General features: G+C 53.3%; 2 protein-coding genes across 2 annotated transcripts in view; both read left to right on the top strand.

The window, feature by feature from the left end:
• The first annotated feature begins 7,088 nt into the window (after positions 1–7,088).
• RPS5 (ribosomal protein S5) lies at positions 7,089–11,213 on the top strand. The gene is made up of 6 exons (XM_023741253.1): positions 7,089–7,229; positions 8,175–8,290; positions 9,366–9,575; positions 9,781–9,909; positions 10,907–11,005; positions 11,094–11,213. The coding sequence occupies exons 2-6, from the start codon at positions 8,183–8,185 to the stop codon at positions 11,160–11,162; spliced, it is 615 nt and encodes a 204-aa protein (XP_023597021.1). The 5' UTR covers positions 7,089–7,229; positions 8,175–8,182; the 3' UTR covers positions 11,163–11,213.
• A 1,813-nt stretch (positions 11,214–13,026) lies between these two features.
• Positions 13,027–13,359, top strand: part of RNF225 (ring finger protein 225) — a 969-nt gene continuing 636 nt past the window's right edge. The window contains exon 1 of the mRNA XM_012558557.1: positions 13,027–13,357. Within this exon, the coding sequence (XP_012414011.1) occupies positions 13,027–13,357 (331 nt within the window). The remainder of the gene's footprint in view (positions 13,358–13,359) is intronic.

Below are 13,359 nucleotides of genomic sequence, written 5' to 3'. Positions count from 1 at the left end.
GGAAACTAAGGCCCAGGCAGGAAAGCTACGCATCCCAGGCTGAACGCAGGCAGCCAGACTGCGAGCCACTGTCCAGGCTGGAAATGTTCCTTTGACCGACCGCTCGATTTCGTCCTAATCCACCACCTGTCCCGCGAGTCGCGGGAACACTGTGACAACCCCGCCCCCGCCATCACAGACCGACAAAAGAGGAGGCCTCCTGCGCTAGGCCTGGGGAAATGGGTGGTTACTCGAGAGCGCTCGCTGGCCCTTGTGGCGTCCTAAGACCGGAGGCCCAGAGTGGCAGGTGGTCCCCAGGCCAGCTGCACCTCCTCTAGTCTGCGGTCCATCCCTGAAGCGACTCCACTCTCCTGGACACCCCTGCTTCGGAACCAACAGCCTGACCCTGCCGCTACCCCACTCGGACCGGAAATACAAGAAAGCAACCTCCCGTTAATTAAGGGCGCTGTTATAGAGTTGCTCTAGGCGTCCGGAAGACGGCTGTCTCGGTGGTTCTCCGCGCCGGCGCGGCGTCCGAGATCTTTCCTTCCCCGGAGTCACTCACCACCACAGAAGGCCCGAAAACAGCTCCTCGCTCCCCAGTCCTGCACCCCAGATAGAGTGCGGTGCCTTCCTCAAGACTTCCTTCTTTCGGCCTTGAAGGAACTGACCACAGAATCCTTTGGGAGCCAGCGCGGAGGCTTCGGTTGTCCGGGACTCTCCGCCTCGTCTGTAGGACCGTGAATGAGGCAGGAGAGGAAGGCGGAATCATGGTCAACACAGTAGTACTGCCTAGTCCTCCGGGGTTGGGGGGGGGGTGTCGCATCATGGTTACCATGGCGACCGCCCCCTTCCCCCCCCCCCGCCTTCAAGAGGAGAGGGGCGTGGAGAATTCCGCGTCCAGGAAAAGCTGGAGTTTTCAGGCAGTACGCTGTTTTACTGGAGACTCCTCGCATCATCCCGCCCTCCAATCACTTGAGTGTTGGTGATTGGTCGCTTGAGAGGCCAGGGCTTCTGGCCAGGGGTCCATCGATCAGCAGGGGCTTCCGGGGACCTGCGTCTGAGACTGGGAATGTGGGAGCGCCCCCAAATCCCTGGGTCGCTCTTACCAGTTGCTGTGTAATCCATTCTGACTCATGGCGATGCCATGTGTTTCAGAGTAGAACTATGCTCCATAGGGTTTTCAATTCAATGGCTGTGATCTTTCAGAAGTAGATCGCCAGGCCTTTCTTCCTAAGCACCTTTGGTTGAATTCAAACCATCAGCCTTTAGGTTAGTAGCCTAGGGCATAACCGTTTGCACCACCCAGGGCAACCTGGGTCATCCTTGCTGTTGTTTGGTGTCCTCCAGTCGGTTCCAACTCAGCGACGTTATGTACACCAGAATGAAACACTGCCCGGTCCTGCACCATCCTCACAATCATTATGCTTGTGCCCATTGCTTCAGCCACTGTCAATCCATCTCCTGAAGGGTCCTCCTCTTTTTCACTGACCCTCTACCAAGCATGATATCCTTCTCCAGGGACTGATCCCTCCTAATAACGTGTCCAAAGTATGTGAAAAACAAAGTTTCACCATCCTTGCTTCTAAGGGGATTCTGACTGTACTTCTTCCAAAACAGATTTGTTCATTCTTCTGGCAGTCCACGGTATATTCAATATTATTTGCCAACACTATAATTCAACGGCATCAATTCTTTTTCAGTCCTCCTTATTCATTGTCCAGCTTTGGCATGCATATGAGGTGACTGAAAATATCATGGCTTGGGTCAGGCACACCTTATTCCTCAAAGTGACATCTTTGCTTAACACTTTAAAGAGGTCTTTTGCAGCAGATTTGCCTAATACAATATGTCATTTGATTTCTTGACTGCTGCTTCCATAGGCATTGATTGTGGATCAAAGTAAAACGAAATCTTTGACAACTTAAATATTTTCTCAGTTTATCACGACATTGCTTATTGGTCTAGTTGTGAGGATTTCCGTTTTCTTTATGTTGCAGTGCAATCCATACTGAAGGCTGTAGCCTTTGATCTTCATCAGTAAGTGCTTCAAGTCTTCTGTTTCAGCAGGCAAGGTTGTGTTATTTGCATGTTAAGGAGTCCTCCGATCCTGATGCTGCATTCTTCTTCATGTAGTCCACCTTTTCGGATTATTTGCCCAGCATACAGATTTAATAAGTATGGTAAAATAGTGCAACCCTGAGACACACCTTTCCTGACTTTAAACCACATAGTATCCCCTTTTTCTATTTGAACAACTGCCTTTTGGTCTATGTACAGGTTCCTCATGAGCACAATTAAGTGTTCTGGAATTCCCATTCTTCACAATATTATCCATAATTTGTCATGATACACAGTCGAATGCCTTTGTATAGTCAATAAAACACAGGTAAACATCTTTCTGGTATTCTCTGCTTTCAGCCAAGATCCATCTGACATCAGCAGTGATATCCCTCATTCCATGTCCTCTTCAGAATCTGGCTTGAACTTCTGGCAGTACCCTGTTGATGCACTGCTACAACCAATTTTGAATGATTTCAGCAAAATTTTACTTGCATGTAATAATGATATTGTTCGATAACTTCCACATTCTCAATTCTCAGGTCATCCCTGATTCATAACTCATAGTTCCTAAATTCCCATCTTGAATTCCCTCAAATCCAGATCCCTGGTTCTCCTGCAATTGTGCTTCCAGGTCCCCCCAAATTGGCCATATTCCAACTTCTGCCTTTGACTTCCCTAAATAATTTGGCCCTGTTGTTCCTCCAATTAATGCTTTGGATCCTTGAAGTCCACGTCCCCATTTTGTCTCCCAGACCCTCAAATCATAGCCACCACAAATCTGAGTTTGTGAAACTCTACTGAATTCATATATCTGGCCCCCAAATCTGAGACCCTGAACATCTAAATCTTGGCATTTTGATCACCCAACTGTTTCTGGGTTCATCCCTAATACAAGCCCTTGAGATCCCCTCATTAATTCTATGTTCCCAGGTTCCCAAATCCAGCCTAGTTCCTCATCTCTGTTTCTTCATCCTAAATGCCGGAAGTTAGGGGATGGGTCTTTCTACCCAAGCCCTGCATGTTATGCCCCTGCTATGGATTGAATTGTGTCCCCCAAAAATGTGTGTCAATTTAGCTAGGCCATGATTCCCAGCATTATGTGATTGTCCACCATTGTGTCATCTGATGTGATTTTTCTATGCATTGTATATCCTACCTCTATGATGTTAATGAGGCAGGATTAGAGGCAGTTATGTTGATGAGACAGGACTCCATCTACAAGATTAGGTTTTAAGTCAATCTCTTTTGAGATATAAAAGAGAGAAGTGAGCAGAGAGACAGGGTGACCTCATACCACCAAGAAAGCAGCGCCAGGAGCAGAGCGTGTGCTTTGGACCCTGGGTCCCTGTGCTGAGAAGCTCCTAGACCAGGGGAAGATTGATGACAAGGACCATCTTAGGCTGGGTTCTCTAGAGAAGCAAAACCAGTAAAGTGTATAAATATATAGAGAGGGAGAGATTATATCAAGGAAACAGCTCACGCGATTGTAGAGACTAGAACGTCCCAAGTCCGTGGATCAGGGTAGAGGCCTCTCCCAAGTCACACAGCTGCAGAAGCTGGCAAGCCCAAGATCAGAAGGTCAGAGAGCAGGGCTCCCCCTCACAGGCTGTGCAGATCAATGAATCCCAGGTTCGGCAGATAAGCTGACAGCTCAAGTCCCAAGAACGGGAGATGAGATGACAGGAAGCAGCCGCAGGATCCAGAGAGAGCAAAAAGCCAGAATGTCTGCTTATGTACAGATGCGGGCCACACCCCCATGGAGACTCCCTTTCATCTGATTGGCTACTCACAGTATATTCAATCATGGGAGTGATTACATTAAAACACGGAGAACCATGGCCCAGCCAAGTTGACACAATCTTAACCATCACAAAGACCTTCCCCCAGAGCCAATAGAGAGAGAAAGCCTTCCCCTGAAGCTGGTGCCCTGAATTTGGACTTCTAGTCCACTAGACTGAGAGAATAAACTTCTTTGTTAAAGCTATCCACTTGTGGTATTTGTTATAGCAGCACAAGATAACTAAGACAGCCCCACTGCTGCCAGTTGTGCAAAACCACCCTGAGGGCCATGGTCCCTTCAGAGGGGAATGAACAGAAGCTCAGGACAGGAGCTCAGAACAGGGAAGGGGCTTACACCATCACAGCCAGCAGGTAGACTGGCCCAGTCACCTGCCCCTGCCTCAAGGTCCAGAATTCCTCCTCCTGTAACAAGCCCCTGCGCCAGACAAGTTCCCCCAACCCCTACTCTGGGACCCAGTGGCCAGGGAGTGGGCAGGCTCAGCTTGTCATGGGTCTCTCATGTAACCATGGGTGGGGGAGACACTGGCAGGAGTTGGAGCAATACATATGTCTGTTGTTCATTCATTTACTTGTTCCTTTATTTATTGAACACTTATTTCTTGGGCACTTTGTAAGTCCAGGGATTCCCAGAGGTGGGCAGATGAAATGTGGGGAATGAGGAGAGGCCTGCTGAGGCTGCAGTCAGGCTCTCCAGCCAACCTGCTTTAGAATCCCAGCTCCGCCCCCTTTTGCTGCATGACCCTGGACATTACTTCACCTCTCTGGCTCTCCATGTCTGTCTTGAAAATGGGGGTGCCTACCTCATAAGGTTGTTCTGAAGTAAATGACCTGATTCCTAGACTACTAATGCCTATAGTAGGACCAGGTAGGGACTTCCTTGGACTGACCAGGTGACCAGGAAGGGGGCTGGGGGTAAGTAAGGTCTTCTGACCAAGTGGTGGCATGACTAAAGTTTGGGGTCTGGGATCAGCATTTGATGGTGGAGGAAGGCTGAGCCCCTTGCTGTCTGCCTGGAGCCCTATGATACAATTCACTCTTCAGTGGTTCTAGCGTACATATTCACCACTGCATCCTCCTCTAGCCACCCTCACTAGTCTGTCCTCTGCAGCAACCTGAGACGTCCCATTCAGGGCTCCTCTGCTCAAAGTCCTCAATCCTACTCAGGGTCAAAGCCGAACCCTGCAGGATCTGTCTCTTACCCCACCTGTCTGCCCCAAGGCTGCTGCTCTGCATATCTCAGGGTGGAGGGCAGGGATAAGGGCCACAGGCAGAGTGGCTGGGAGTCTTTGCCTCTAGATTGATGGGGTCTCCGGCCCCCACCAGAGCCTGAAGTCTGACCCCCCACCCAGGCCAGCTTCAGGGCCTGTGTCCTTTGTGACTCCATAAACAGTGACTGACAGCCCAAGAGGGCCTGCTGTGGGGAGCCTTCAAGAGTCTCCAGGTCTGAAACACCCCTGGAAGCAAGTCAGGGGTGAGCGTTTAGTCAGTCAACAGAGCAGCTGCTGAGCACCTGCTGTGTGCCTACTCTGGGAGGTTGCTGGGGATAGACCCAGTCCTGGGGTAGTGAGAAGCCTGCCTGGGTCACAGAGCTGGGCACCTTCAGGTGCCCCCTTGGAAGCTGAGGTGGGTGGTGGGGGGGGGGTTGGGATGCCCCATGCAGCCCTGGGGAACAGCTGTACCTGATGTCACCCCTATGCATTTACAAGAGTCGCTGCCATTGGGAAGCCCACGAGGTCCAAGTGAATGTCCCAGCCTGATACCAGGGCCCAAGTCTAGGAGGTGCTGGACACGTGGAGGGTGTGAGAAGGTCATAGCCTGGCTCACACTCTATACACTGGGTACTGGGGTCACTGAGTGGGGATGCAGAGTGGGCAGGGGCACCCACGACCATGCCAACTCCTGCACCTGCCCACCCAGTGACCCTGGCATCTCCACAAGCCCCAGATGGATAGAAGAGGGTGGGGGCTGTCCCTCAAGCTACCTGCTAGGCACAGCCTCATGGTGTGGGGTCAAGGGGAAGGGTGACTGGGTAGGTACCCAGGCCCCTATGCAGGGGGTGAACTAAGACACAGAGCGGGAAGCAATCTGCAAACTAGGCTAGCCTTCCTCTTCCACACCCCAGCCCCCTCAGAGGTCTCTCGGGTCTGCCCCTAAGCGAGCGAAAGCCTCGAAAAAGAATGCTTTGTGGGTAGGAAGCTGATCTCCTTCATCTCTTGGCTTTATTTCCCATCTTTCCTTGTTCCAGCCCTTGGCCTCAAACGCACGAAGATTCTTCTACTTGCAGTGGCCGGCCCGGCGCCGGGGGGCACCCTTGGCCCGTTCCCCGACCCCCACCAGGAGCCGGGGTCTGAAGATACCGGGGTCGGGAGAAACCCTTGGACCGCGTGACCAATGCCCTGAGGTCAACTAGCTGCCAGCCCCTCAAGGGGTCTCCCCACCCGTGGGGGACGCAGGCAAGGGGCGCTCCCCAGACAATCCCCATCCTGACGACCGCGCCTTCTCCCAGGGCCCCGCCCGCAGCCACTAGATGTTGCTTGGGGATCTCCACCCCGAGATTGTCTCAAACCACTCCTCGCTGGATATTCGGTTCCCCACCTGGGCGACCTCGCTTCTCTCCTCCACGAGCCCGCACAGAGTGTGCGCCAAATGAGGGGTGTTGCGCCGGCATAGGGAGCTCCGGCATGGGGTACGGGCAAGGTCATGGCGGACCGGTACTCCTCCGCAAGGATCAGGGGTTATAGCCCCCCGACTGCGCGTTGTGTTATGGGCAACAAGACAGGATTACCGCGGAGCGGGCGGCGACAGCGTGCGTGCACGCGCATACGTGTGGCGGCCGGGGAGCACTGTCGGCCGGACGTTCCCGCAGGCCGTCGCTCCTCCTCCCCGGTCCTGCAGCGTGTGCGTGCCTGTGAGACGGCTGTGACTGGGGGGAATGTGAGGGGCTGCTGAATTGGCTATCTTGTTCCGAACTTATGGTGGGTGGGGTGTGAGATCAGCAGCCGAACAAAGAAGCGACAGCAAGCCCGTGTCCTGTCCTCACTAGAAATAGGATTGGCTTCCAGGAGATCTTTGTGCTTCCGCTGCTCTCATGAACGCGCGAGTACCGTAATATCGGACTTCCGCCACACTCTGCGGGGTGGTTAGTCAATATGCGCATGCGCCTCAGATATAAGCTTTCCGTCAGGTCCAGTGGGCGCCTTTACATCTTTGCTCCGGATTGGTCTATGAGTACATGGTACTTTTTTATGCGCCCATCGCTTCGACTGACCCGGAAGTGTTCGCCACAGTTAAAAGCGTAGGCCCGCGGCGCGCGGTCTTTTCCTGTCTGTGCCAGGGCGGCGCGTGGTGCACGCCGAGCGACAGAGACTCCTCGGCTGAGCCCGCAGGTGAGGCGCGGCATTATCAGGGGTCCCTGATAACACCCAGGGTCTCCCAAGAAGCCGCAGGGAGGGCTCCAACGCCTAGGCTTTCCTTCACTGACCGGCACCTTTTCTTCTGGAAAAAGGGTGCAGAGGAAACGGGCGGAGGCACAAGGAAAGTTATTGGCTCGTTGTTGCTGCTTTGACGCTTTTGTAGCGTTGCCCCACAGCGGATCTCGGGAATGTTGGTTTGGGGATAGCGCCTCCAGGCCCTATCAGGCCCTAAACAGGTTGTTTGTGCGTGTTCTGGTATATAAGTAAAAGAATGATTTTGGGTATAATCGCACACAAAGATAGGAAGTTTCTGCTTTCCCAAGAGACGCGATGCGTTTTCTCTTCTGTACACGTTTTTTCCCGCAGTAGCACCTGCTTACTGCCCGACTCAAAAGGAACCCTTTGCGCTGATTAGGATGCAGAATTCGCACAGTGACATGGGTGGCAGATAATGTTCCCATCTCAGATGAGCAGTTAGAGTGAAAAGCGATTTGTTGACTCTCAGGTTTGGAGGTGGTAAATGACAACGGGGTTCGAACCCGACTGGGTACATTGTCAAGGCGTTTGGCATCACCCGCGAGCCGTTTTATATGTTCCTTGCAGCAGCTGTTGACCTGTTGCCTGCCAGTTCTTGTCACTAGTAGTCCTTGGTGAGAGTACATGCTTGCTGACAGCTGAGTGATTTTTCTAGAACTTTAAAAGGTGGCACAGGTGACCACAGCTTTGTACCAGTAGTTGTGGTTACATTTTGTAGGGGATGTGTGTACATAACAGGCATGCATTTGTTCTTTGTTGTCTGTCCTTGTCTGCCACAGCATGTGCCGAGCTTCAGGGCAGTGGTTGATGGAGAGTTAGGCTCATGTGTACCTGTGCTCTAGGCTGGCTGGGCTTTGATGGTTTCTTCCTGCCCCTACCCAGTTCGTAGAATGACTGAGTGGGAGACAGCTGCACCCGCGGTGGCAGAGACCCCTGACATCAAGCTCTTTGGGAAGTGGAGCACTGATGATGTGCAGATCAACGACATATCCCTGCAGGTGAGGGGGGCACGGCGGGTGGGTGTCCAGGAGTCCTGAGACAATAGGCAGCAATACTTTTTCACAAGATCAAAGGGTGGGACAGGAAAGCTGCATGGATTTCCCCGACATAGGAAAGCAGAAGGTGTTGGCAATGCTGGCCACCACCTGGTGTTGAGATAGTTAAGGGATGGGTTTGATGTAGATTCTTCCAAGAGAGGTCACTTTAAAGTTCTAGTTGTTTGTTAGGTCAAGACATAACAGATAAAGCAGGGAACTGCTGACCACCCACACACCCCATGTCCATTTATCCTTGTGTCCTCCGCAGAGGTAGCAACTGTTTTCATTGTGGGACGGTTTCTTCCCCACAAGGAGTGTCACGTCCCACAGACTATTTTGGTGTTAAAATACACGTAACATAGGGTCCGACTTCATTCTCTTAAGAATGTATATGCAATTGTCCCACCACCATTTGTTGAAGAGATGTTTTTGTCCCTAATCGAATGGGTTTGGCATCCATGTTGAAAACCAGTTGATCATAGATCCCTAACAGGGAATATTCTGTTCTTTACACGTTTGTTCATATTGTTTGTATTTTTTTTTTGCTTCATAGCAAATGACATTGTGCACAGGCACCCTTCCACTTGCCTATCTATGCAGGTATTTCCAGGGTAGATACTGAACTGTCATGTGATTGTCTTTTTCCCACCATTTATTTGTAGAAACAGGTTGTGTGTGTTCTTGTATATAAGTAAAAGAATGACTTTGGATACCTATCAGTCCCCTTTGCTAATTCCACCAGTGGTTCTCAACCTGGGGCAATTGGCCCCTCAGGGCTCTCGGCAATGTCTGGAGACATTTTTGGCAACTAGTGGGTAATACTGCTAAACACCCTACAGTGCTATAAAGGAAGTGCCTTTTTTTAGCAGTGTGTTCAAGTCACTTGATGTTTTATTTTATCATGGCAGGTGGGCTTCACAACCAGGACCCCAGGGAGGCAGGCCAGACTACAGGCGGGTCTGGAGCCCCCTACACTCCCATTAGTCTTTGGCTAAGGCCTAACCTTCCCCTGACCGTTGTCCCCACATCTCTGCAGGATTACATCGCAGTGAAGGAGAAGTATGCCAAGTACCTGCCCCACAGTGCAGGGCGTTACGCAGCCAAGCGTTTCCGCAAGGCACAGTGCCCCATTGTGGAGCGCCTTACCAACTCCATGATGATGCATGGCCGCAACAACGGCAAGAAGCTCATGACCGTGCGCATCGTCAAGCACGCCTTCGAGATTATCCACCTGCTCACTGGCGAGGTAGTGCCACGTGGCCAGGCAGGGGTGCCCTTCACACACTTCAAAGCCAGCGGCTGCATTGTTGCATGGATGCTGGCTCTATCCCTTGTGTGACGGAATTGTACCTGTTTGGGTGCTGGGGAGACAGAGGGACACATGGGGCTGGTCATCGGGCACCCGTGCCCATGTGGTTTTTCCTTGCGCTCACGACCCTCCTCTCTTCCAGAACCCCCTGCAGGTCCTGGTGAATGCCATCATCAACAGTGGCCCACGGGAGGACTCTACGCGCATTGGGCGAGCTGGGACGGTGAGGCGGCAAGCTGTGGACGTGTCCCCACTGCGCCGCGTGAACCAGGTAGGCCTGGGCCGTGAAACATGGGGCAGGGCAGGAGCAGCCACCAGGAATGGGCAGAGGCCTGTCTGATGCATAGGAAGGCTTGTCCCTGCCTGCAGGTTTTACCTGGAACATCACTTCCTCCAGGAAGCCTTCCCAGATCTCCACCCAGTCTGGGCAGATTGCAACTCGGGACCACATTTGGCTTAGGTGCAGTTTTATGTAGGCGTATGTTTTTATACCCTTTATATGTGTGTAAGAGCCCTGGTGATACAGTGGTTAAACACTAGGCCGTTGCCAAAAGGTTGGCAGTTCGAACCCACCAGCTGCGCTGCAGGAAAAAGATGTGGCAGTCTGCTCCTATAAAGTTTACAGTCTAGGAAACCCTAGGGGGCAGTTCTGCTCTGTCCTGTAGGGTCATTAATGAGTTGGAATCGACTCTACGGCCACGGATTTGGTTTTGGATATATGTGTGTGTGCTCTTTTTTCCTAAACCATTTGAGAATCCGTTCTAGATATTCTGCCACTTTACTCCTACACATTTCAGTGAGTGTCTCCAAAGAACAAAGCATGTTCTGTCACTATCGTCACTCTTGAGGAATTGTAACAGCTGTGGAATATCTAATGTTCAGTCATGTTGAGATATATACATCTGTCGCAAATGAGTCCTTTATAGCTGGTACCTTTCCATCTAGGGTCAAATCTGAGACTGCACCTTGTGTTTGGCCATCATGGCATGTCTCTTGAATCTTACATCATCAGGGACCCATTATCAGACTTTGTGTGTGTCTTGTGACACACTTCTCTGCACCCTTGAGGCCAGTTATCTCAGAGCGCCTGATATGTCTGATTTGTGCAGGTTTGCTCATGCTGAGATTTGGCAGGATACCACCTGGGTGGTGGTGTGGCTTCCACTGTGTCTCACCTGGGAGGTGGGGGACAGGATACCAGAGGGCCACAATCCTCCCTGGTGGGATGTCCCACACCTCAAGCTTAACCTGACCCTTGTGCTCTTTAGGCCATCTGGCTGCTATGCACAGGTGCCCGTGAGGCTGCCTTCAGGAACATCAAGACCATTGCTGAGTGTCTGGCGGATGAGCTCATCAATGCGGCCAAGGTGGGCAGGGTGGGGAGAGTGAGAGTCTTACGGTGGGGCATGGGAGGGGGCCTCTGGCATCCAGAACTGACCATTTATCTCCTCCCAGGGCTCATCTAACTCCTATGCCATCAAGAAGAAGGACGAGCTTGAGCGTGTGGCCAAGTCCAACCGCTGATGTCCTGGCTATGGCCCAATAAACCTTTCAGCCCCTTGGGGTGGCCCCGCCTACCTGTGTCTGTTGTCTGTCCTTTGGGGGGTGAACTGTGGGAGCTTCTGGGGGCATTACCACCCAGGCATCCATTCTTAGGCTTACGTTCCTGGCACATATGCCAGGCTACAGGGGTCTGAATTCACCAGGAAAACACTTGGGGTTTGGGAAGCACTGGCTGACTCAGAACCAGGGCTCCCTGGGGCCCTCAGGCTAGAAGGTAGGGCATGGGGGGTACAGGCCTGGCAGCCTTGGGCTGTTCCCAGTGGGTGCTGGAAATAAGAGTTGGCAGTTGGTGGTGGCAAGCCAGAGTCCTCTATAACCTCTAATGTTATAAGGCCTGGTGGAAGTAGCTTGGGTTCTGGGTTGGGCTTTGGAGGTCTGGGCGGCTGAGAGGCACATTACCTGGATGCAACTCCAGGGAGAGGAAGCAAAGGTCAAATGTTGGAACCACAAACTTCACCAGTCCTTGCTCAGTGACACAGGCTGGCTGTCAGGGTGTGGAACATGTCACAGTCCCTACATAGCACTCCAGTTCTGCCCACTGCGTGCTACCTCTTGGGGCTCCAGAAGTCCTTCATACACATAATGATGAGCCCTTGGTGCCTAACTGACCAGGTTGCCCAGGGCTGCAGGCTGTGCCTCCCAGGCCATGATGGAGGTATGACTGCTAGGCTGCTACCTCTCACCTCTTCTGGACATAGCCTTGTTTTCCTCCACCAGCAGCGTTCCACGGATGTTCCAGGATCAGTATTTATCAGAAAGTTTCTCAAAGTAGGGGTGGTGGTGGGGTGAGCCTCTTGACCACCCACCTAGGGTCTGGTGTTAACGATTGCCCTGTCATCAGTGCTATCACCCACCCCCGCCATCCGGAGGAGGTCAGGTATGGGGTTCACCCTCCTGGCAGGACCAGCCTAGGAGGCAGGGAAGGTGGTAGGACAGGTCTAGCAGGATCCCTGGGATGGGGATGGCTCCACAGCAGGCACCGCCTTGAGGAGGGGCTCCTTAGCTCACAACAACCAGTTGGCCCTGGACTGCGGTCAGACCTGGCAGGGTCCCGACACTGGCCAGAGGGAGGAGGTGCACCAACAGGTAGGAAAAGGCCAACCGACTGCTGGGGTTTGCCACTACAGAAGCAGGGGGCCCTGTCCTACCCCAGCATCCCCAGTGAGGCACCCTGGCCTCCCTCCCTTGCCACTTGTCCCTGCTGCTCATTGCCTTTCCTTTGGCTCAGGTGTCCTCCCTCTTATGACTGCTCCTCCCTGGAGTACAGCCTTACAGGGTCTGTCCATGCTCCCGCTCTGTCTGGAGTCCCTATTTGGCTCTCTCCATCTGGGGTCCTCCTGGAGACACTCCTATCACTAACACTCCCTGTCTCTGCCCCTTTCTGGTCTCTTCTGACTGCATCTCCCACCTCCCAGTTTGCCTCTGGGACCTCCCCCAAGTCTAGATCTGCTGTCCTCGGTCTGTCTCTGGTCCAGTCCAGGTTCCATCCTTGTCTCCAATCCTCTTCTGTCCTAACACTCTCTCCGACCCCCCAGTCCTTAACCTCCCTAGAGTCCACCTCTCAGATATGCACACTCCTCTGTTCTTCTCCTGAGTGCTCCCCTCTCTTCCCCATCCTCTCTCCTCCCCGTCTCTGCTGCCCCTTGGCTCTACCCCCTCCTTCCTCTGACATTCTGCTCTGGTTCCTGGCAATTCCCTACAGAGTCCTGCCCTGCTATCTCCCGAGTCTCTGCCTGATCATCCCCACACCCAAGCCCTCCCCACCCCCTACTCCATGCTACCGCCACCACCTTCCCCTACTGACTGCGCCTGCCCACAGGTCCAGATGCCCTGCCCACGGCCGCTGTGGCTCCGCCGCCCGCCGGTCCCTCAGGGCTCGGGCCCCAGCTCACCGCGCATGGGGGAGGACGAGGAAGAGGAGGAGGAAGAGGAAGACTGCAGCCTGGGCTCCAGCCCCATCCTGTCCCCCACATCGCCCATGGAGTGCCTCATCTGCGTGTCGCCCTTCGACGGCGTCTTCAAGTTGCCCAAGCGCCTGGACTGCGGCCACGTCTTCTGCCTCGAGTGCCTGGCGCGCCTGTCGCTGGCCACGGCCGGCGGCGGGGATGCGGTGGCCTGCCCCGTGTGCCGCGCGCCTACGCGCCTGGCGCCGCGCGGC

This window comes from Trichechus manatus, unplaced genomic scaffold (genome assembly GCF_000243295.1).
Source record: "Trichechus manatus latirostris isolate Lorelei unplaced genomic scaffold, TriManLat1.0 scaffold00176, whole genome shotgun sequence".
In the NCBI taxonomy this organism is placed as follows: Eukaryota; Metazoa; Chordata; class Mammalia; order Sirenia; family Trichechidae; genus Trichechus; species Trichechus manatus.
The sequence above is the reverse complement of the archived record's forward strand: the minus strand, read 5'-3'. Positions and strand labels throughout refer to the sequence as shown.